Genomic DNA, 25,794 nt, shown 5'->3' on the forward strand with positions numbered 1-25,794 from the left:
AGACTTCCACTCATGAACATAATCATACCAGAACCTGTTTAGGAAGACACTCATCGTAGTACATCTAACTCTCTCTCCTTGTTAATATCTTCAAGAGGCCAAATAATGGTGGTGCAGGATTGCGAAAATTTAACAAGATGAAGGATAAAGTTGAATAATTCGTTATAATAACAAAATGTCCACAACTCAACAGATCTCAAAAAGAGCAAGTGTGCAGTTTTATGCTGCAGAGACTATATGTGGCACTGGGTGCTACTTCATTGGTGGCTGCAATGAAGATTCAGTCCCAATATAGACCAGTTAGATTCACACCCAAACTTCTGTGGAACCACCAACTCCCACTTACTATTAACCTCAGTCATTCCCCTCATGGTCACGAGGGCTCATGTATTAAAGAGCATATTTACAATTTCTAATTCTAAAAGAAATGTTATTTATCTTATACACATATTATGCCAATCTTGAGTTTAGAGCATTTACAATTAAAAACCAAATCATAATGAACAAGTAAAGGGCACTATTCATTCACAGTCCCTTTCCTTGGGGGTACAGAGCAGCTAAGGAGACATGACTTGCATGTCCAAAAAGTAATAGAAATAGAAGAATATGCATAAGAAAGCCATCCTCACCCCACTGGTGAGGAAACCTTCACTGAAGCAGAAAAGTCTGAAGCCAGGCTTTAACAAAGAGAGGGGCAAGGGCTCAAGGCAATGTTTTATTTCCATAATGAATTAATCTCCAAGAAAGACATTTTTCACACTGGTAAATACGCTTTAAATGTCTCAAGAACTTTATGTCTCATCCCCAAACAAGACTGTCAGTTCCCGAAAGGCAGAGAACACTATCCTTATTTTACATTCTTTTTAGCATATACCTCCCAGAGGTAGCACACTCCTCTGAGTATTTACTGACAAGATTAAAAAATAGCTAGACACCTAAATTCCAGGCTAGATCCACAGCCTCAGGACCACTCAACAAGTATCATTATAGGTACAATCTAAAGTTCCAATAGGGTTTGTGGAATACATCACAGGACAGAACAGGATCTCCCAGGGACAAAGTAAACAGAAGCCCATGTTCATTTTTGTCCCATGTCAGAGTGAGCCTAAGAATTCTGACCCAGCCTGGGGCCTACTGGTTTGAAACTGATGAGTTGAGACTCCGGAGGATAAGAATGTCTGGCAACCCTTCTGCAGTCCCCCACACTGCTAGTAACAAGGCCTCTGCGTGAACTTCTACTCACAGCAGAGATATGGTCAGCACTCAGAGGGAGTAAAGCTGTGAATCTGAGTTCTGACTCTTCAGTTGACAAAGTTAATTTTCACACAACTGGTTAATGCTTTCTTATCCAATCACTTGCAAATTAATAAGGAATGTAATATACCAACATATTTTGCTGTACAAGATGACAATCCTAAGAAGAATTTGTACATGTATCATATGGAACATTTTTACTCCTAACTTATACATTGGAAGATATTGGACAATATACAAAGAATACCAAGTTCTAGGTGGTGATTATTTTGGATTATGATTTATTTACAAAATTTCACCACATACAGGAACTACCTTTAAAAAAAAACTTGGCATTGATCCTAGAAAGGCCATTAGGATAAATTCTTAAGCCTATAAAAGGCGTCTTAGTACCACTGCTCCCAGGCTTATTATTGTGTTAACTAAAATCTGACTCCAAAGTCTGCGTGTAGTTTCTAGTTCTAATTATACACAGTCATTTTGAAGCACAACAATCTAATTAGATTGACAGGATAGCAGAGGACCCAAGTCCTACAAACCTCTATAAGAGGTGCATGTGAGCCTACTAGTTATATCCTCTAGCTATACCGCCCTTCACTTATAATGGGGCCACCAGGTCATCCCATTATGCTAAAACATGGTTCCTTGGGAAAAAACAAGGCTTTTTCTAGACCAGCTAGACTGGTCCTGAGGGTGGGTAAAAAATGGCTGTCGGTAGTGAAAAAGGGTTTCATTTCTTCAAACTTTTTCCTTTTCCTTTTCTGGACTCCGTATCTTTTACTGGTTTTGAAGGTTTTGAAGACTTTGTCTTTTTCTGTTGTAGGGGAAAAGATGCAGAAAAAAGTTAATAGCTGTATTTATGAATAAATGAAATAAGTTCATCTCTACAATAAATCTAATCTTTACCTGCAACTTAATTAAAAAAAGAGAGAGGCTACGAACATCTTGACCTTGGACTACTTCTACCCCGATGCACTTACTTTTAAGCAATGACTTGGCTGCTTATGTAGCCTTTAAAAGACAGCAGTAAAAACTGAAAAGCTGTTTAGAATCTAGAACTAAGACATGTTCTCCATGTAAGGCAGTTTCTTAGATTTAGAAGATAGGTATATTTAACTCTGCTTCTATGCTTGAAGGTAAAAGATAAATGTTTACATGAAAAATTTCCTCTTCTTTCAGTTTCAGATTAGAGATCTAAACACATTCATTTTGTGAAGGAGGAAGAGAAGAGAGAAGGAGACAACCTCTTATGTTTACATAAGACTAGAGAGAGCTACACAGGAGAAGGCCACAATTCCTTCCCCTGCTTAGACAAAACAGAAATGAAAGACACGAAACACACACACACAGCAAAGGATACAGACTAGATCCTTTTGCCTCAGGCAGTTGTAAACAGTTGGCTGATACCATAATTGACTTTAATCTTTCCTAGCAAAAGACTAGGATGTTTTGCTCTGAGAAACTTCTACAGGCAGTTCAATGGCTATAGCAAAACACAAATAACAGAAGGGGAAAATGGTCTTGTTTAAAATGTTTGTCTTGATTATGTTGTGAAAATGTGTGTCTGTGGATAAGAAACCATACAATGATGGCCAAATTAATAAAATGGTACTTTTTCTAACAGAACACATGACACTTGACCATCAATATGATGGCCTATTTTCTTGCTGTTTGGCTCTTCCACTACCATAAGAAGCTGATTGTTTATAAAAATGAAATCTATACCTTCTCCACCCTCAATTTACAATGCTACTTGCTAAATAGGCCCTATTATTCACAAGGCAAGTTATACACAAGAAAAGATAATCTGTTTTAAGGTTCTCCCATCTATAGCTTAAAATATTACCTTGATCATAGCATCAGTTTCTATACCATCTTGGTCTTTCTCATCAGATTGAGAGTCATCTTCGTTTAACTCTTCATTGTATTCAAAATCCATTGCTGGGCCTGTGCTGTGTCTAGATGTCTTTATTGCCTGAAGTGAATACGGGGTAAGGTGGGCTTCCTTATTGTAAGTTCTGGTGAAGGCTGCTTTTACCTATATGAAAGGAATAGAAGGAGTTTTTGAAAAATCTAAGTGCCAAACAATTCTTTTAAACTCTATAAGCCTAAAGGCTTTGAGAGACCCTGGGTGCCCCGTGAAACTATTTGCAAAATATTTATGTGTATACATGTAAATGTAAGTATATACATTTTTCTATGAAGTTCCATATTTTTCATGATATTCTTAATAGAGCCCATGACTCAAAAAAGATCCATTTAGAAACTTTAAGCAAACAAAAAAAAAGTCACTTTAGGTCATCATTTTTTACCTACTCAGAGCTCTCCACATTTTTACAAAGTAATAAGCAAAGTTAGTCAGTGCATCAGTAAATCAAAAAAAGGCTCATAATAAGGTACAAGTTGGCTTTTAATTACCACAAAACTCATGTTACCTTTATCATAATAACAGTAGCTACTTCAAAATACTAAGTAACTTGAAAAGCCTTAACTTCAAACTTCTAAACATAATTCCAGAAGTAGTCCATGAATTATTATAATGGATGTCTGCCATGTACATTTACTAGTAACCATTAAATCAGGTCAAAATTCTAGATAGGGCAAACCACAGAGAATATGTCTTTTAAAATAGCATCAAATAAATAGGCACAAGAGTGCAGTATTAGATATTACATATTCATGTTATATCACTTTAGTTTTTTCTTGCTCATTATAAAAAGAAAAGAGGGCATACATTATTACATGATAAATTATGCAAGGAGAATAAATACTGAATCCACAGATTAGGTAGACTAAGAAAAAGAAAAATTATAAAAATTCCCAGCCAGTAGGCACATCTTTATTTGTACAATCCATTACCACCACCTCATTTTTACTTCCTCAGGTTCATCCCTACCTTTAAGGAATACGTTTATATTTGCTCCTCAGATTTCACTTCTTGCTTTTCCACTCAGCATAAAGCCAAGATAAAAATACAATCCAGAAGTCTGCTCTTACTATTGTACTCAAATCATATCTTTGGAAAGCAGAGGCCATAAGAAGAAACAATCATTTAAGGGGGAAAAAAAGTAAGCCTTTTTTTTTAAAGAATCTAAAACATCTCTGAAGTACTCCTAGTACCATCCTGGTAATTACAAAGTGGCAGAAAACCAGTGGGTTACACAACTTACCTTGGGATCCAGCTTGGAAAAGGGACTAGGTTTGCCACCCCAGCTGCTAATTTCCATGATATTGTCAAAATCTTCTTTCATCAAATAATATGTGTCCATAAGTGCAACCACATCCTGTATTCCCTCTACCCCTTGTGAGGTCAAGGGTTGTACAAGTGCATCCCTTACGTGTGACAGATAATCCATGTTTACTGTCCTTTTGCTGGAATATGTTCTGAAGCCAAAACAAGAGACACACCTACAGTCAACTGCAGACTATTGCCAACTCAAGTCATATTATGCCTATCAACACCGAGTTCATCAGGCAGAGTTCAATCCAATTTTAATAATGTTCAGTGGAATGCCTCCCATTTAACAGCTGGTGCAAGGAAGGCCTAGTGCTACACTACCAGGTTAATGGATACCCATCAATGTGCTCAAAGGAAGTTTTCTACTTAGCTGGATCAGAAGACTGAAAAACAAACATGGGTTCTACTTTTGTCCTCTTAAGGCCCAGGCAACAACAGTGTTTCCCTGTGCTCGTACTTATTACAGCCATAAAGATTACTCATTCCAAATTCCGAAATATTAAAAGCATCAGTAAAAGAGATTGAGATTTCCTACCTCAAGTGCCACTGCCATTCCTACATGAGTGTGTGTAACGCCTTTTCGTCTCTGATTATAACACACAAAATTATATATGAATGCCTCCCTCACATTTCCTAATACTATCACTCTAAAATCTTCCATTCTAGAGCAGGTTTTCCCCCATACCTAAGAAAATGGCAGCGTATGCTCCTGCAGAATCAAAATATGATCCACACTGGCCAGGAAAAGACTTAGGGAAAGAGTCTCTGATCTGTTGAGAACTAGAATGTGACCATGAAATGACTCTTTTTCTGTTTAATGCTGTCACATCTTAAAGACAAAAAAATAACTGAATAAAACAATATATCAAATGCCACCACCCTAAATCTTTCACCTCTACTGCCTCTGTCTTCAAACCAGGCAATTACATGTACGTGTACTTTGAACAAAAGACCTCAAAAGCTGTTGGTATCAGAACCCATGCTGGAATGAGAAAAGAAATGATTCTTTAAAAATTGCCTATGGGGACTAGCCATTTAGCTCAGTTGGTTAGAGCGCGGTGTTCCAACACCAAGATCAGGGGTTCAAATCTCTGTACCAGCCAGCCGCCAAAAACAAACAAAATTACCTATGGGTCCTGCTCCTGCCTTCAGGTAACTGAATGTCTGAACCACAAGAAGCCACATCGTTCTTCTCCCAATAAGAAATCTAGAACCTTGCCCCTGCAACTGTTTTATTACCTAGGCAAAGAGTTCAAAAAGCTCTATTTTAATTTTACCCATTTCCTCTAGATTTAGTCTTCCATACTCAAGCACACTAGTACTTGAAGAAAAATAGTGTGAATCCCTGAGCCACAGTACCCAAGAAACTTATGAAACCATTTCCAAAATTATTCTCTTGTGTTATGTAATTGTCATCTCCTAATACAATCACAGAACATTAAATTTGGAAAAGTCTAAAGTTGTCATCTTATGTACCTAAGTCAAGCTTGGGAATCTGTATTTCCCCTAAAATTGTATTATTTGTGCATCTGTGCATTTGGGGGGAATAAAGATCAGAACTTTGAGATTCTCAAAGGCATTTGTGGCCCCCCAAAAAGGTTAAGAACGAATAATGAAATCACATTTCCATTTTTTAAAGATGAAGAGAAACTGAGGCATATAAAATTTTAGTGACTTGATGAGGGTTAAAGTTAAGTGGGAAGGTCTTAACTTAAAAAATCATGACATACGCTACAAATGTCCTTGCTGACGATAATGTCCTGTATATATGATTCATTAAGAAACATTTACTGAGCAGTTTATGTGCTAGATGAGTAAGCCTCCGTTCCCACCCCCAGAAATATTCAGTCTAAAGGGGGAAGAGGACGGACATACAGACCAGCCATAAAATAACATGGAAGTCCAGGACTCAAAACCTACATGGAGTAGAGTGGGAGCACTAAAAAGGGACGTCCTAGGGTACAGTTATGCATGACCTTTATAAAGCAGTGGGCAGGGCGCAGAAAAAGAGCTGACAGCAGGCTCTTGGCCTGACCAAGGAGAAGAGCAATAGGGAAAAGCAGCCTTTTCCAGCTTCTCCAGGACACCCGCATTCCTTGGCTTATGGTCCCCTTCTCAAAGCCAGCCAGGTAGAATCTCCACTCCTCTCTGACTGACACTGCTGCCTCCCTTTTATGAAGACCGCTGTGATTACACTGAGCACACCCAGATAATACATGATAATCTTCCCATCTTAAAATGATCAATTTGTGTTGTTTTAAGCCATTATGTTTGCGGCTACTTGTTACAGCAGCAATAGAAAATTAATATAAGGGTGGCAAAAAAGACTCATGCCATAGGCTAGGAAGAGGAAACTTAGTAGGAAGTAGAATTGTAAAGGAACGGAAGAAAGGAAGTATCTCAGTTCAGCTTAACCCCAAAGTTAAGGGTGTATCTGGGGACCAAATACATATTCCCTCCAGGGACCAGAAGGGGAAATAAGATTGTTCAAGTAGTTCTTCATGGTTAAAAATGAACCCCTAAAGTTCACTTAGTATTTGTATGCATGCACAGTTTCTAAGTTTCTAAATTTTAACAAAATTGGAAAGGATGATAGACCGTTACAAGGTTACAGTTGGACAGGAGGAATAACTTCTGGTGCTCTCGGGTGACAATAGCTAATAACACTGTACATCTCAAGACAGCCATAAATGAGGATCATGAATGTTTCAACCACAAAGAAATGACAAATATTTAGATGACAGATATGCTAACTATTCTGCTTAGATCATTATACAATATATGTGTATACTGAAAAAACAAACTGTACCCCATAAACATGTATAATGAAAAATATAAATTTAAAAAAATAAACTTTAATAAAATTGTACCAAATACAAGTATTTTTGAACTTCCTTAAACTTTTCCAAGCTCATTAGTTTATCTGAGTGGCCTCCTCCTGTTACATGCTCAACTGTACTCCCTATCCCAAATGGCTAGGACCTATTAGAATAGGTTAAAAACTAGTCTATGTCTTTAAATAGTTCAGTTTTTTCCTATTAATTATTCTGAAACTGAGAAGTTATTCCCACTAATAATAGGCATAGTCACAATAACAATAAATAGCACTATCTCAGATTTATATAGTTTTTAAAATTATGACACTTCTACCATCTGGCTTTATTCTTCAAAGTATCTTTTTTGGGGTTTGGATTTTTTTGTTTGTTTGGTTTTTTTTGGCAGCCAGCCATACAGGAATGAAACCCTGGACCTTGGTGTTATCAGCACCAGGCTCTAACTTACTGAGCAACCAGCCAGCTAAAGTATCTTTTTAAGTGGTAAAGCAAGTGTTATATTGATTACAGATGATAAAACCCAGGACCACAAAATATAAGGAACTTATCCAGGATCATTTATCCAGTTCGCAATAAAATCAAAACTAAAACAGAAATCTTTTGACTCATGCTATAATTATTGGATAAAGGCTAAATACACAACACCAATAAAATACCAGAAATGGAGTAAGACTGCTTACCTGAGGCTCATATGCAATGCTAGGTCCTGAACAATACGATCATGTTTGCCCATAGACGAGTGCTTCCCCAGCCAGCTTGGGAAGGTGGGAAACTGGGTCATGTACCCTCTCATCAACTCTCCAGGAAGGACACTGGCATAAATGGCCTGAAAAAGATCAATTACGGTCCAGAATTTAAACTTGGTACAAAGTTACTTCCTTTGCAGCGTTGGCTTCCAAGTAGTCTGTGGAAAATGAAGAAACGTTGTCCCCAGTACCTAATTCCAGGGCAGTCGGGCCCTTTCCCTATCTATGGGAAACTTCCCTCAGAGAAAACAATGGATTCCAGTAAACACCTTGGTTCAAAACATGTCATGGCCTTTGGAGAGATCATCTTGCCAACACAGCTTCCTCAACCAACTGAGCTCACCATACCAATTACCTCACAGATGGATCCAATGTCACAGCAAATTAGCTTAAAAGGAATATGACTGTCTTTAACATAAGCAACTGGTAGCACAGGCAGATTAAAGCATGGAAAGTCTAATAATTAGAGAATCAATTAAACAGATACTTGAGAAAAGTAAAAAGAAATGTGTCTTTAGATGTTTTCTATGTCCATTGTTTTCACTTTTTTAAAGGCTAGAATTATACTCTACATAAATTTTGTATCCTGCTTTATTCTAGTAATATTCTCTCATAAGTATTTTTTCGTATTAGACAATCTTTAAAAATAATTTTAAAGGCTGCATAATATTTCATCAAGATGATTTACTATGATTAATCAATCATTCTCCTATTGCTGGACATGGAGATTTTCTCCAATTTTTTTGCTATTACAACTAATGTTTTAGGGAATATTTTTGTACATTAAACTTTCTTTGTGTTTAAAATTATTTCTTTAGGATAAATTCTCAAAGGCACAATTATTAAGTAAAGAAAAATAAACAAGGCCAGCCCGTGGGTCACTCGGGAGAGTGTGGTGCCGATAACAACAAGGCCAAGGGTTCGGATCCCTACATAGGGATGGCCGGTTAGCTCTCTTGGGAGAGCGTGGTGCTGACAACACCAAGTCAAGGGTTAAGATCCCCTTACCAGTCATCTCTTAAAAAAATAAATAAATAAAATAAACACTTTTAAAACTTAAGAGAAAGGATTCTGTATCTCCAGAAAGAGTCCTAGTTTTTTGTTTTCAAGAAATGTATGGGTAGAATTAAGAGAAGGGTAGGCCTTCTGGAAGTCCCTTACTTACTATTCAGGCCAATAATCCTGTATAAAGATACAAAACTCAAATAAGAAAAAATAAATCTTAATTATGAATGTTTGCTGAACTCTGTTTTGAGTTAAAGATATCAACCTAAATATAGTACCCAATATAAAGCTGCCTCTTTAGCAAAGAAGAAAATCAGAATTCACATATCAGAGAGATGGCTGCTGACCTGCCCTGGCTCCACTTCTTCAAGGAGGAACTACTTAGCGACCATCTGGGAGAGCCAAGAATGACAAAAAAGAAATCGATTCTTAAGGTAAAATAGAGCAAATGAAACTTTTGATTCATATCTCAGTTACAACCAAAATCTAACTTTCCTATTTCTATGTGTCCATTCACATAAAAACATTTTTGAAGCACTGAAAAATAAGGCCAGATTAAAAAACAGACTACAATGAACACAGAGTATTTTAATCTGTAACTGATTGCATTTTTGCTCCAAGAGCCAGAATGTTTATCTGGCATTTCAAATGATGACAGGAGCTAAAATATATTTTGTTTTCTTTAACTAAAGCAGACTCTGCACTTTCAAGAGAGCCCTCCACTTACCTGTGTGGGCAGAAGACTCCAGTTTTGCTTACTCCGGATCTGACTGTCCACTAAATCACCATCACATATGCTATCTGCTGCTCTGCTTAAAAGCATCAAGTGCTTTTTCATGTCACCCCTGCAGGAAGAACCAGTCTAGATTACACCACTATCCACACCCCAGATTCCCCTCCCCCCTCCCAGGTTTGGCCTTCATAGTGCTGGGAGGGTACTAATCCTAACCCTCACTAGCTATGAATACTCACCCTGCAGCTACAGGCTTCACATGTACGTAGTTCTCCTGGACAAAGAGAGGTGCTATTGAATAATCATGAAAAAAAAGATCTGATTTGTCCACAAGTGACATATGAGCAGTCTCCTCTCCAGCTGCAAACACTTTCCGGGAAACATCAAATGGGCCCTAAAAGAGGGATGGACACCCCTATTAGAATGGCCAAAATCCAAAACACTGACAACACCAAATGCTGGTGAAGATGTGGAGCAACAGGAACTCTCATTCCCTGCTGGTAGGAACACAAAATGGTACAGCCACTTTGGAAGATAGTTGGTAGTTTCCTACAAAACTAAACGTACTCTTACCAAATCATCACACTCCTTGGTGTTTATCCAAATGAAATGAAAACTATGTGCACACAAAAACCTGCACAAAGATGTTTATAGCAGGTTTATTCATAATTGACAAAAGCTGGAAGCAATCAAGATGTCTCTTGGTAGCTGAATGGATAAATAAATTGTGGTACATCCAGACAAAGGAATATTATTCCACAATAAAGAAATGAGTTATCAAGCCATGAAAACACATGGAGGAACCTGAAATGCATATTACAAAGTAAAAAGCCAATCTGAAAAGGCTACGTATTGTATAATTCCAACTACAATACATGACATTCTGGAAAAGGCAAAACTATAGAGATAGGAAAAAGATTAGTGGTTGCCAGAGATTGAGGGGGAGGGATGGATGAATAGCAAGAGCACACAGGATTTCTAGGGCACTAAAACTACTCCATAGGACACTACAATGGTGGATACATGCTGATATGGGTTGACTGCTTGTCCCCTCCAAAGCTCATGTAAAAGATTGATCCCCAATATGGCAATGTCAAAAGGTAGGGCCTTTAGGAGGTTATTGGATCGTGAGGGCCCTACCCTTATGAATGGAATTAATCCATTAATGAGTTAACAGATTAATGGGTTATCATGGGTGTGGAGTGGTGGCTTTATAAGGAGAGCACATGAAAACGCTCTTGCCATTCTTGCCATGGATACACTGCATTGCCGAGGGACTCTATACAAAGCTCCCACCAAAAAGGTGGCCCTCACCAGATGTGCCCCTGGACCTTAGATTTCCCAGCCTCCAAAACTATAGGAAATAAATTTCGTTTTGTTATAAATTACTCAGTTTCAGGTATTCTGTTATAAGCACCAGGAAATGGACTAATATACATGTCATTGTACACTTGTCAAAAACTATAGAATGTACATTGTACACTTGCCAAAAACCATAAAACCTAACATAAACTGCAGACTTTGAGTGATATGACTATAGACTTTGAGTAATAATGAGTGTCAATGTAGGTTTACCAGTTCTAACAGATATACCACTCTGGTGGGGGATGTTGATAGTGGGAGAGGCTATGCATTGGGGGGAGGGGGGAAGTGGGGAGAGCAGAAAGGGGATATATGAGAAATCTGTCCCTTCCGCTCAATTTTGCTGTGAACCTAAAAAAAACTACTCTAAAAAATAAAGTGTATTAATTTTTAAAAAACACTGCTTAATCACTGCCCTAACTATAATAATAAATTCTGACTAGTGAGTAGGTAAAATGGAACACAAAAGTAATTGATACAGACCTCCAGTTTCAAAGAGGTTTTATTTTTTATTTATTGGCAACTAGCCGGTATGGAGAACCGTCAGAAAGATTTTATATTAAACTAAACCATTTGAAACAGATTATTCTGAACAGTGCAATACCATTCAAAACACAAAAGCCAGCCTGGCCAGTTAGCTCAGTTGGTTAGAGCACAGCCTTGTAACACAAAAGTCAAGGGCTTGGATCCCCATACTGGCCAGCCACCAAAAAAATAAAAATAAATTTCAAAAAAAAATAAACACGAAAGGCATACATAAGCAACTCTGGAAAAGCCGTTTTACAACTGCTGAATTTGTAATAGACACTGACAATCCTTGAGAAAAAATTCATTTGAATTAGAAACACTTTGAGCAGCTGTCTATAGCTCTTATTACAAAAATCCACAGGTTCTATGTATGTATCAAGGAACTATAACTATTTCTATTAAGCTAATACCTACAGAACAAGAAGTGTTTTGGCTTGGGAAAGCAACTAAGAAATGAAAATTTATTTTACCAGTTTGATATCCTTTTTGGCCCTATGAGAATCAGCCTTGGCCTGGTCATAGGTTAGCGCCTTACTTCGTGCGCACCACATACTCAGATTGTGCAGAACCTAAAAGAATCACATATAAGACAATGTCAAGATGGGAAAATACTGCCTCTCCCCCTTCCCACAAGGTTGAAGGCATTAATTCAAAAAAATCTTTAACAGTCATAAAATATACATTTAATTTACCTGTCTGATATCTTGATTGGCTCCTAAAATTATTTCATTCATAGCTGGAGGAGGAATCTTTAAACCCTCTTTAAATGCAATAGACATCATAGCACCCTGAAATTAACAAGTAGAAATCTTCAATGGTTTGTTTAAAAAACTCAAATAATCAGGTATTTTTTAAATGTTTATCAGGTACTTCTAAACTCTAACCCTTAAACAGGATAGCGTAATGAAAAAAAAAAAAAATGCAATAATCATACCTTAATCTGTTCAACCCGAGGTCTTTGAAAACGAAGATCAAAACAATAATGCACCAAAGAGCGAATCTTGGGATGGTTTCTATCATTGCACATACAAATAATGGGAATTTTGGTATGTTTTATCAGGCTGATTAATTCCTGAAAGACAAATTTGCAACACAAAAATAATTATTTAAATAATAGCAAATACCACACAATGTATTTTAGGTTTTAAAATCCTCTTCAGCAACATGTCTTAATTACCAAACTATCATTGTGTGGTAATTAAATATTTTTTTAAATCTAAAAACCAACAGTAAAACAGTAAAATACAGTGCTCTCATTACCTGGATTCCCCCCCTGTCCTCATTGCCTGCCATGCCATCTACTTCATCCATGATGAGAGCGTGTTTCACGCTTACTGAAGAGGCTGCTCCACCTGACCCAGGTTGAGAAGAAATGGGATGGGACAAAAACAAAATAACAATTGTTCAAAAACTGCCGCTTTACAGAAAATTCTGTAACATATTTTAAGCTTAAAAAGCAACAACAGTATGCAGTGAAAAGAAACTCTCCCTCCCATCCCTTCCCCTGCATACCAGTTTCCCTTTCCAGAGGCAAATAGTCTCTTGTATATCCTTTAAGAGATATTCTATACATATTAAATACATGTGTGCATAAAAACATACACCTCGGTTTTGTCATTTAGTATATTTTGGGATTTGTTCCTCATCTGTAGCTATAGAACACTTCATTTTTTAAGGCAATTTAATATTCCATTTTACATGTGTATCATAATTTAATCACTGCCTTGATGAAATATTAGGATATTTGCAAGCTTTTGCAATTATAAGCCATACTAACTGAATATCCTTATATATCCTTATATGTATACGTCATTGTGCACATATGCAATTACAATAATAGCTAAATAGCATTTGTGGGTGAAAGGGTATATGTAATTAACTTTGAAAAATACTGCCAGACTGCTCACCAGAGTTGTACTAATTTATACTCCCACCAACCAAAGTAACACTCCTGAGCAACTTCTTTTGAACAATGATTTTCTACCCATGAAAGCACCAAGAACTTAGATGACCAAGCAACACACCACAGGCTCTAAACGGGCATTGTTCAGTCCTTTGTTTGGACATCTTATTTTCCCCATGATCTCTGGACATACAGAGGCCCACTAACTACAACCTGAAACACAATGGGCACTTTCACACCGTCTTTTCTTTTTTTCAACTACCTTTGATGACCTCTTCTTCCTCCAAATTCTACCTTTCTCATTCTTCAAGGCCTTTCAAACAAATATCACCCTTTTACCTGTAACTTGTCCTAATGCCCCAAACACAATTTCTTCTTCATGTACAAGCATTATTGCCTGCCTTACACACTGAACTACAGTTATTTTCATTCCCTCTTAACAGGACTCACCTGTCAATCCTCTAAAATCATGCAAAATGCATAAATATGTGCATATACACATTTTTATCACAATCTCAGAAAAAAAGGGTAACTATTGCCCCATAAAAGTTAAGTCAGAGGCCTTTCTTATTCTCTTTGCTAACCCCATGATTTAGCAGGGTGCTTGGCACATAGCAGTGTTCGATACTGGTTAGTGAATATTGAAATGAACTTGTCTTTCTTACACAATGACAACAAAAAGTTCAAAAAGCCACATACTTGAATAAAAGCCTTTGATGCTGGTATTATTCAGTGATTCAGCAACAACTGCCTTTAAACTGTTCTTACTCCGAGTGTCACTTGCATTTAGTTCCACATAGCTATATCCCAATTCCTAATCAAAATATTGAAAATCATTACTATCACAATGCAAATTAACTCCTCCTGACAAAAAAGGCCAGTTAAGGAAGAAAGAGTATAAAAATCACATAAAGAACCCTAGGTAAAAATATAAAGTATGATACTAGCAGACAATGAGGTTAAATATAATATGCCGATATTAGAAATTTTAAGAATATCATATACATACATATAGCACACACATATAGACACACCTAAGTTTTCTTCTTAAAGTCCTAAAAAGAAATAAATAAAATCACCCCAAGAATTCAATATTAGGTATAGAATTAATCTATTATAAGATACCAAAAAGTAATTCTTGCCTCTTCAAGATAAATTATTAAGTTAAATCACTCTTTGTCTAACTATCCCAATATACAATTTTCCTCTCAAATCAAGAAAAATTCAAGTTATTCTGACTCATTTCCCAAAACTGATAAGCTAAAAATGCCTTAATTCCCAAAAAAGTAATGATAATAATAGAGGTAGAAAATGTCATATTCACAATTGCAGGAAATAGAAAAAAAAACTGATTTTTTTTTGATGTTTATAAAAACAGTGAAAAATATATAAAAATTTGTATTTAAATTTTAGCTCTGGTCATATAGCAAAGACCAAAACAAACCACTAGCTTAGCGGCAGAGGATTGGGAAATCCAGCAATAAATTTATAATCCCTTATATTACCATTCTGATACCAACATGTGAATTCTGGTTTGTTCTAGTTAAATTAAGTCCCTCATTGTCTAGAGATCCATCAGAGACAGGGACAAGAAGAAGAAAGGCAGTAAGTACCACATGATGGTGAAGGGCGGAAACCCTGAGCAGGACTACCTGGGCTCAAACTGGGCCACCACACTCTTCTCTAAACCTATTTCATTTGCCACATGAGGATATTAACAGTACAAATATCTACTATGCAGAATTCAGCACACAAAATTATTACAAGGGTATAGAAGATATTTGTGTCTTTCAGGGTATATAATACATACTTATATTCTCTATAAGATAATGCATCCAAGTGCTTAGCACACTGCCTGGTTCACAGGTAAATATTACCTATTATTATAATTACCAATATTTTAAAAGGATGAAAATGACAAATATCACCAGAAACAAAGCAAATTCTAAAGGTTTGATGTTTAGAACAATACATATAGCAGGTTTATATATACACACTACACACACACTCACTCACACCCAAGCACTTATCTCTACACACGACCACTCTGATGATCTTTCCAACTGCACTGGGACAGAGCACCCACCTGACACACCAGAGAAGCCGTGGTGGTTTTGCCAACGCCTGGAGGGCCTGAGAGCAATGCTGCCTTAAAACTAGAGCCATCATCTTTGCCGGCAAATTTACCAAACTTTGCTGCTAAGAAAAAAGAAGTTCCAGAGTGTTAACCAGTATCACCTAAAGAAACTCAGGAATGGCAGGAATAGTTGTGCATGAACTTCACATAAATGGTAGTCCTCTAGTTCAGTTCTAAATTTGCAGAATATTGTCTACAAAGTATAAACAGTTTCCAGAGCATTTAGTGAAATTCTATACCCTACCTCACCTCTGCCCAAAATAAAAACAAAACTAATTCACTTTAAAACTCTGAATTCTAACAATAATATTGTGAGTTTCCTTTCCTACAAAAGCACAGGCCGTGGACCCTAAGGCCACCTCTTACCAGCTGGGACTACTCTGGCAGTGACTCAACCCTCTGTAGCTGTCTCCTCCTTGGTAAGATGAGGATAACAACAGTGAAGTAGCCAGTAGGCTGCTGGAGGGTGAAAGTGCTGCGCAACAGAGCCTGGTGTGCCTCAGTAAGTGTCACCAAGCATGATCGGCTACAGGAGCACTAAAAGGAGTCATGAACTGAAGATGCTGTGTCTGCAACTACCCTGCACAGCTTGACACTAGAACACACTTCCTCTCTCACCACGTGTGCCTGGCACATAAAGTGTGCTGCATTCATACTCAATAACTGAGAGAGAAATGGCTAAACCTTCTGCCCACAGGCACAGGAAAAGGGACTGTAGTTCACTTGAAGTGTTAAAAAGTTTTCTCCAGTACAAGAAATACTTGTCCCCCCTTTTAAGAGAGATTTTCTGTGGTTTCAGAAAGAGAAAAGGATTCAACTTAAATTTAACCTGTATCGTGACAACTATAGTATCTAACTGTTATAAATAAAGTAAGCTAGCACTGTCGGCACTAATAACCTAGCCATCACTGAAGAGCCACTGAGATGCTCACTAGATTTTGCCTTATTTCCCATGCACTACTCTCCAGGGCTGTGGTTAAAGCTTAAGAAAACACTACTACCTTCTCCAATCCCACTGCTCCACTTGACTTGAGAATAAAAAGAAAAACACAACACTACTAACATTTGTTGTCTGAAACCTCAGTTCTAGAAATACTTTGGACATTAAATGTCTGTTGTGGCTTTTCATTTTCCATGGCAAGCACAGAAACTACAGAAGTGCAGCCTATCAAGGCTACCAAAGCAAATCATACATGCTGTGGGAATCGGGGCTGCCTCAACCATCCCCTCACACCTTCCTCTAGTGGCCCAGGCACTCTTGGGGGTCTTGCTCTCCCATATCTTCAGACCATGGGACATGTAATCTTTCCCCCCAGCACCCACCCCTCCCTTCTCCTCACTACCTCCTCCTTGTTTCCTGGACTTTGCTTAGCCATGCCTATCTCGAGAGATGGGAACACATCACCCATCCCTGTCCACACACCTCCATCCCCACAGTGCCCTGGACTCACCCCTAGAACAGTACAGGGTACAGTACGTTTTACTGGCTGGTTGATATATGTCTCCCCCACTGACAGAGAGCTCCTGAGGGGGCCTGTGTTTTGTTCACAACAGCACCAAAGTCCAGTGCAACACTTGCTCTCAGGTGTTGCTTCCTCAGAGCAAGCACTCAATAAATGCTTGCTGACAGAGGAAGGAGGCAACAATTAGACTTTCCTACACGTTGACAGACACACAGAAAAATGAGTGAAGTTGTAAAATCACCGTGTTTTTTATCTTCAGATGGACTCTTGTGCCAGTTTTGGAGCCAGCGCAGGAGTTTGTTGGCACAGCTCTGGTCACCTTGCTGTCCAATTATCGTCTTGAGCGAGGTTGGCTTATATTTATCCACCCAGAGCAAATTTTCCACTTTGTTTTCACTGCTGTCATCAGCCACGTTCCTAGCCTTGCTGTCACCATTTGTCTCCTCAGCCACCTGCTCCTTGAGGTCCAGGCCTCTCCGAAACCCACTTTTTTCCTTTTTTATTGACTTTACAGAGCTGTCCCTTTTGGGAGTCAACTTGCTCTTTTTAGGTTCTGATTCTTCCTCAGTTGGACTAATTTTTCTTCTTCGTTGTTCACTTTTTTGGGGTGTTCTCTCCAATTTGGACTTTTCTTTCTTCATCTTAAAAATCAGAAAGGTGAGGGAAAAAGAAACCTGATGAGACATACAGAATTTCTATCCTGCTGAATGCACTCCAGAAGGCAATCTCAGATATCCAAGTGAGCTACTCAAACCAGCTTGGTCTTTTCACAATGGACCCTGCTGTTTGTAGAAATCACCACCTTCCAAACTTTATAAAAATGAACCATTAACACACCAAAAAGCACCCAAATGCAATTTTTTAAAGTGAGAACGTATTGGTTTTTTGAAAGTAATAAGTATTCCAAATTTAGTTTGAAAAACAGGGTAAAGAGTTAAGAAGTTTTTGTTCCAAAGTTCCTGACTAGATAAAAGTTAATGCCTCCACAAAAACTTGTACACAAATGTTCATAACAGCATAAAATTATATATAAAATTATAAGTATATATAAATATATATTATAATTATAAATGTATATAAATGAATATATATATTAAATTATAGCCAAAAGATGGAAACAACCCAAATGTCCATTAACTGATGAATGGATAAACAAAATGGGTATATCCACACAATGGAATGTTATTCATAAAAAGGAATGAAGTATTGATACATGCTACAACATAACTGAACCTTAAAACCATTACACTAAGTGAAAGAAGCCACACACAAAAGGCCATATATTGTATGGATCCATTCATATGACATGTCCAGAATAGGCAAATCCACAGAGATAGAAAGTAGAGGTGTGATTGCCAGGGGGTGGGTATGATGAGTGAGTGCTAATGGGTATAGATAGGGTTACTTTTTCGAGTGATGAAAAAGTTCTAGAATTAGACAGTGGTGATGGCTTGTGAATATACTAAAAACCACTAATGTATACACTTTAAAAGGGTGAATTTTACGATATGTGACTATTTTTAGAAAAATAGTACCTCTTTTCCAGTGGATGTTAAAATTGGTCAATGAATGTATGAGGAAAAACAGGATATTAGCATAATCTTAAAGTACTTCCCAAAGGGAAAAATAGTCACTTTACTGGTAGAGAAACCAGGCAGATATCATGTTAACCAAGTAATCAAGGTTATCATCACCAATAACAAGACATTTTGACATCATGTACATATGACATGATGCTCTGAGAAGGCACTTCTGTGACATTCTTGCAAAAATGCATAATCTCAATCTAATCGTGAGAAAGCATCAAACAAACCCAAATTGAGAGATATTCTACAAAACAACTGACCAGTACTCATCAAAAGTGTCCAGGTCATAAGAAGACAAGGAAAGACTGAAGAACTGTCATACATTGGAGGAGACTAAGAAGGCACAACAACTAAATGCAATGTGGGATCCTGGAACAGAAAAAAGGACAATATGGGAAAATGTGAAGTTTGAGTAACATGTGTAGCTTAGTTCATAATGTGGAATCAATGTTAATTTCCTGGTTTTTATAACTGTACTATGGTTATGTAATCCAGATCATTCCCAGGGATTTTTTTAACTGGAATAAACTGGATAGACCATCTTGCCACTTGGGTGACAGAGCTACAGACATTAATCTTGGAATACTGGCATTCGTGGGTCCTGCATGTGGAAAAGTGGAAATGAATGAGCCTAATACTAGGAGAAACAGAGAGACAGAAACTGAAAGGGACTGAAAGCATTGTAGTCTCTGGATCCAGTAGTTTCTAGACCAGACCCACCCTGCCCATAGTTTAGTTATATGAGCCAACATTTTTCCCTTTTTGCTAAAGCTAACATAGTCTGGGTTTCAGTCACAAGTGAAAAAGTCCTAATTTCTTTTTTTTTTTTTTAAAGATGACCAGTAAGGGGATCTTAACCCTTGACTTGGTGTTGTCAGCACCACGCTCTCCCAAGTGAGCCACAGGCCGGCCCCTAAAAAAGTCCTAATTTCTAATTAAAAATGAATTTATCATGCTGATACCTGTAACATATCTTTAAAGAACTCTTAAGCAGTAACTTTCATATAAAGTCAACACAAGAATACAAGAAAATAAGGAAAGCTTAATGAGTAGATTTGTTATGTGCAAAACACTGTCTTCTCTGACTCTCCTCATATTCCTTTGAGAAAGGTAAAGAAATACACCAAAGACATCTTGAAATAGTCCTCCAGCTCAAAAGGAAATAAAGCAAGTTCATTTGTGGTAGAAGGGAAGGTTAACCCTTTGCCAAGAGGCCTGTATCCACCCCAGATATATCTCTATGAAACAGTAAAACTGCTATACACCAACTTAAATAAATCAAGTTCATTTTATACTAACCTCAGTTTCAACTGCTATCTCATACTTGGACTTCTTACCCGGCATAGTTCGAATCATATTCAATAGGCCATCTTCATCAATAATTTTTGTCCCCAAGGCTGCTGCCTGTTGATTAAAAATGCAAATCATCAAAACTGCATCCTAACTATTCCGTTCCGTTAAAAAAAAAAAAGATTCTAGGGCCTATTAGAAGTTTAAAAATCACATTTGCAAATTAGGTAACACTGTAATACCAAACAACACATTCATTGAAAAAGTACCATTAAAAAAAAGAAAATGACAAATATATTCCCTAAGAGTAGTGGGCTAGCACCAGAAGGGTCACATTACTATTTTTATGGATTGCTTTACCTTTCCTCCACTAGAAGGGGGCAAAGCCACTACTGCCTAGGTCCAGCTCTCCACAACATCTCCCTTGTTTGAATCATATGGCAGACATTTTCTGTCACCCCTGCTAACAGAACTCCAATGTGTCCACCTCCAAGTGACAGATTATAACTGGTCTAAGACAATCAGTAAAGTCCTGATCCTCCCCAACCTCCCTCTGAATGGCCATTTGACAGCTCTGGCCAATGAGACTTAAGTGGAATTCTACAAGATGAGGTGTTTCTTGTCAGGCCAGTCAGCTATTATGACATCTCGCCACTGTTCCCTTTTTCCTGCCTCAAATAGGGACTCAAATGCTTAGAGCTGCAGCTACCTTGCAACCACAAGGCAACAAGCTTGGAGACTAAAGCCAACACAAGGACAAAAAAGGTAGAGGACAGAACTAGCCTAGCTACCTCACTGAGCTGCTGAACCACCCCCAGCAGCTGCCCACCTCTGGAATTCTTGTTAGTGAGAAAAACAAGCAGCTATGTGTTTAAACCATGGTTAGTTGGGTGTTCTGTTACTCAGAGCTAAACACAATTCCACCTGACAGATCTCTGATTATGCCCCTAAGAGCTTTCCAAAAAAAAAACAACTTAAGATGGAGTCTACAGTGGCATATATAAGAACACTTAGGACTAGAAGAAAAAGAAAACTGCATTTGTTTCTACATTCCATTTAAAACTTTAGAATACACTAAGAAAGTCAAGTAAACAGGAATTTGCCTTCAGCTGGAAAACCAAAATCCTGGGGTCAGAGCCAACAATACTTCCATAGAGAAGAAATAATGCAGAGAAGAAATCACTTTTCCATTTTTCTTCACTTAACTCTGTGTAAAGGGCATTACTACAAATGGTCACATTGAGAGAGTGCCAAGGCAAGCAGGCTCTGTCACTGTGGAGAACACAGCAGTACGCACCTTATCACTCTTGGACTGTCCACTATCACGACCCATGACAAGATAGTTTGTTTTCTTGCTGACATTTCCTGTTACTTTCCCCCCATAGCGCTCAATTAGAGACTTGGCCTCATCTCGTTCAATGGACTCCAGCACGCCTGTGATTACAAATGTAAGACCTTCCAAGCAATTTTCAGCTCCCTGAAAACCAAAATGTTCAAGCAGAGAGGAAATTACATGGTGGTTTTCCAAAGAAATATTTGGCATCAAAACTGCAAGAAGGTGTTTTTTCTCATTTCACATCATAAATAACCTCAGCATGAAAAAAATTGCCGAAAATTTACAGCAAATAAGCAGAAGCTGAAATTAAATCCCAAAAAATTCTTATGTAGCTTATATTTAATAAACTTATAAAACAAGCACTGAAAAATATATATCCCATACTGTTAGCAAAGCTTAATAAAATTACCCATTCATAATATTTTCTATTATATTCTTTTCATATTTAAACTACTAGATAACTTGCAAAACTTTTTTTTTTTTTAATTAATAATATTCATGAAATACAAAGCTAATTGTCACCCCTTACACCCATGATGTGAGGGCCAGATTCACACTGGGGTCATACCCATTACCAGAAATTACTTTTGTACCCTGTGTCCCCACCCAATAAGTAAACAACCGAATGCAATCCAACTACAGAAATTCTTGATATTGTTAAAAAGGCAAAGTCTTGATTCTGAAAAGCTATACAATTGTAAGCTCCTGCCCTTCTGTCTGCTGATTACTGTATGACAGTAAATCTACTTAAAGGCAAGATCGTATTGTCCCTTGATTGGAAAGATAACTCTGACAATACAAAAGACACTGGCCAAAGAGACATGGATGTGAAAGACATTTAATCTTAATTAGAAGTGTGTACAGTTATGGACTTTTTCATTTTTGCAATGGTTCAATAAAATTATACAACCAAGCAAAATTAGAATGAAAATTATATATGACATTCCAAGTTACTCTGAATAGAGAATTGAGATCAACACAGACTTAAAACAGGCATGAAAAGAAGCTTAAACAAAATTCAAAAACCACTCCACTACAAGTTTCATCCTTCACCATTCAGGTGAAGAATCTTTTTTGGAAGACAAAAAGAAACAGCTATAAATCTGCTTGGGAAAAAAAGGTTTAACTAAAACATCTCAAGGTTTCTTCAAATCCTGTGGTTCTAGGATTCAAATGATCTATTGTAACACTACAGGTACTTAAATTCTTTTCAACAAATTTAAAGTAACGCTGGAAAACTGCACATGCAAGCTCCTATATTCCACATCCCAATCATCTTTCATCTCCTGAATTAACACCCGCTATGGCTCTGAAGATTTTTTACTTATGCGATCTCCCTACCAAACGCTTCCATTCTACAATGCCCCTACAGCTCTCAATCCAGGAGCAGCAAACCACCCAATATCCTCAACCTCTTCCCAGCACTCCTACCACCGCCTTGCCTTCACTGAAACCTGGCTCTGCCCTAAGACCACACTGCCTGAAGTCCTCTCAAGCAGAGGCTTGTTTGTTTAGTCTTTCATACACCATGTATAGGAGGCAAGATTGGCATCTTCCTCTCACCGCCTATACAACCCACTAGCCCCCTGAAGGTCATCCCTTCCCCCGACCCCACCTCCATCCCAGCTACACCATCCTTTCCCTCCCTTTATTAGGGGAACTACTAACATCAAAATGTAGTTATGTATATCAAGTAAAATGAAAATTAAATTTATATGTACATTGTATATGTATCCCCTCCCATCCCACCTTTTCAGAAATTTCATACTACTTGTGATTATCCTTCCCTTTCTGGTATATCTTCAATCCCTCCTTTCTGGTAAGATCTATCCCGTCATCAAAAAGCATGTTTTTAAGTTATCTCCTAACTGAAAAATATTCGTATTTTCTCCCTAAATCCCACCTTCCATTTCTAGCAGAAGTCCTCTCTCCCCTTTTCCCTTCACAACCAAACTTATCAAACATGCTATTATGCTGTCTCCATTTTATCTCCTCCCACTCACTCTTCAATCCACTTCCATCAGGCTCTGCTTCCACTGTTCTATTGAAATTGCTCTTGCAAAGGTCACTAAGGACCATTATTCATGTTTCTAAACACAATGGACAATTTTCAGTCTCTCTTCACTTGGAATCTTAGCAACATGACAGAATCAACCACTCAATCATTTAAAAAATATTCTATCTTCCCTTTGCTTCTGTGATACTACACTTACTAGACTTCTTTCCTCCATTGTGGCTGGCTGCTGCTTCTCGGTCTCCTTTTGGTTTTCACCCTCCACGGGGGCCCTCTTCTCTTCTCATTCTCTACTAGTTTGCCCAATGATATCCCTTCAAATATTAGCTACATGCCAATAATGCCCACATTTTTACATTCAGTCTTGACTTCTGTTCTGAGCTCCAGTCCTGCACAACTACTTGGCTCTTCAGCATCTCCATGATGCCAACAACCAACTCATCACCATCTCCCCAAACTGCTCTAATAACTCCACCAGCATCAGCATCCATCCAGCATGCCAGTAACCAGGAGATCAACCCTGACACTCATTCTTTCTCACTTCCCACTTGTAATTATCACCAAGTCCTCTTCCACTGAAACCACTTCACTTATCAGCACATTCACTGTTTCCTCCCTTCTCCACAAGTCCCTGTCATTTCTCACCATCTCTCCTAACCAATCTCCCTGTATCTATCTATTCCTACCCCCTCCATTGCACTCCATACTTGGTAGCCAGACTGATCTTTCAGAAGTGCTAAACTAGGCCGGCCCGTGGCTTACTCGGTAGAGTGCGGTGCTGATAACACCAAGGCCACGGGTTCGGATCCTATATAGGGATGGCCGGTTTGCTCACTGGCTGAGCGTGGTGCTGACAACACCAAGCCAAGGGTTGAGATCCCCTTACCGGTCATCTTTTTTAAAAAAAAAAAAAAAAAGAAATGCTAAACTAGTCATGTTATTCCCCACTCAAACTCCTTCTCTCAGGCAATAGTCCCAATAGCCCTGCAAGATGTGGCCCTACGAACCTCTTCAGCCACTCTCTTCTCTTGGTCACTATGCTCCAACTAGATCACTTTTCCTTTAGTTCCTCAAACGTACCATGTTTGATGTTTCCTTCCCCCCTCAGAAACATCTCACATTCTGGCCCTCTGCCCGGATCACCATGCCATCACAACCCCCTCAAACCCACAAATCCTTTTCATGCTTCAAGTCTTCATTTAAATGTCACTTATTCTTCAAGCCCCACCCAGGGCCAGGTTCCTCTGTTACACAGCAGCCAGCCCCCTCTTATCCGTACAGGATACATTCCAAGACCCCCCATAGATGCTTGAAACCTCAGACAACACCGAATGTGGAACTAGCAGAACACACTTCTGTTCATGTCTTCCACCCACAGATTTAATGCTTTTTCTATCTTAACTGGCAGTAACTTCTGCAGTTTGAGGTGCAACAGCAAAACTAGGACGGATTTCTTCTTTCTTCACAATTTCACAGATAGAAGACCTTACCAACCTTAGCACACAATTTTTTTCCTTTCCTTATTAAGTCAAGAACTTTCAACTTTTCCCTTAAAGAAAGCACTTTACAGCTTTTCTTCGGCATATATGAATTGCCAGCATTACTACTCTTGCACCTTGGGGCCATTGTGAAGTAATGTGATAACCACAGTCAATGTGATAACCCAGATGGGCTACTTAGTGACCAATGGGCGGAGAGTGTAGACACACCAGCCAGAGGGATGATTCACATCCCGTGTGGGACAGACCAGTGCACAATTTAAAACTTATGAATTATTTCTGGAATTTTCCAATTAATATTTTTGGGCCATGGTTGACCACAGATAACTGATACTGCGGAAAGAGAAACTGTGAACTGAGCGCACCTTGGGTTTTTCCCCTATGGCACATATCAAAATTATAGTCTTTCCTTAGGCTATAAGTGCTATGAAGGCAAAGAGCACTAGTCTTGTCACTGGTATATTCTGAAAGCCCAGCCCTTCTAGGGCTACTTGCTATTTTAAGGAAAATTTTTCTAAGTATCAAGCAGTGATTCATAGTGTGAATAATCATCCCTAATTCACATAGTTGGTCACTAACGCATTTCTATTATTAGTTTAATTATTAATGCTCTGCTGCTGTAAGTATAATGAATACATGCATAGCCCCAAAAGTACAGGCCCTTACAGAAAGGCATGGCCTCTTAGTACTATTACCTTTGGTATTTCTTTCGAGCCCAGAGCTTTGGGACCTTCTCGATTTAAATAGCTTCGATAAGCTTGATAATTAGTGCGTTTCTTCTCAGAATCTTCAGGACTTACAGACTTTGGGGAGAGGTAAAGGAAATTAAAGTCATGCGAGGTTCATGTAAAATTAAAAACATATAT

General features: G+C 38.1%; 1 protein-coding gene across 3 annotated transcripts in view; it reads right to left on the bottom strand.

Moving 5' to 3' along the window:
- Positions 1 to 539: 539 nt before the first annotated feature.
- Positions 540 to 25,794, bottom strand: part of RFC1 (replication factor C subunit 1) — a 71,302-nt gene continuing 46,047 nt past the window's right edge. For 2 of the 3 annotated variants that reach the window (XM_063108055.1, XM_063108053.1), the window contains 16 exons: positions 25,624 to 25,731; positions 21,377 to 21,556; positions 20,089 to 20,193; positions 17,445 to 17,844; positions 15,690 to 15,802; positions 14,303 to 14,417; positions 12,961 to 13,052; positions 12,635 to 12,772; positions 12,393 to 12,488; positions 12,171 to 12,269; positions 10,050 to 10,204; positions 9,805 to 9,922; positions 8,007 to 8,152; positions 4,425 to 4,638; positions 3,101 to 3,292; positions 540 to 2,068 (listed from right to left, as the gene is read on the bottom strand). In XM_063108055.1, coding sequence (XP_062964125.1) covers positions 1,985 to 2,068; positions 3,101 to 3,292; positions 4,425 to 4,638; positions 8,007 to 8,152; positions 9,805 to 9,922; positions 10,050 to 10,204; positions 12,171 to 12,269; positions 12,393 to 12,488; positions 12,635 to 12,772; positions 12,961 to 13,052; positions 14,303 to 14,417; positions 15,690 to 15,802; positions 17,445 to 17,844; positions 20,089 to 20,193; positions 21,377 to 21,556; positions 25,624 to 25,731 — 2,355 coding nt within the window. In that variant the 3' untranslated portion in view covers positions 540 to 1,984. The remainder of the gene's footprint in view (positions 2,069 to 3,100; positions 3,293 to 4,424; positions 4,639 to 8,006; positions 8,153 to 9,804; positions 9,923 to 10,049; positions 10,205 to 12,170; positions 12,270 to 12,392; positions 12,489 to 12,634; positions 12,773 to 12,960; positions 13,053 to 14,302; positions 14,418 to 15,689; positions 15,803 to 17,444; positions 17,845 to 20,088; positions 20,194 to 21,376; positions 21,557 to 25,623; positions 25,732 to 25,794) is intronic. The other variant, XM_063108054.1, reaches the window with a different exon arrangement.

The sequence above is a fragment of the Cynocephalus volans genome, chromosome 9 (genome assembly GCF_027409185.1).
Source record: "Cynocephalus volans isolate mCynVol1 chromosome 9, mCynVol1.pri, whole genome shotgun sequence".
Classification (NCBI taxonomy): Eukaryota; Metazoa; Chordata; class Mammalia; order Dermoptera; family Cynocephalidae; genus Cynocephalus; species Cynocephalus volans.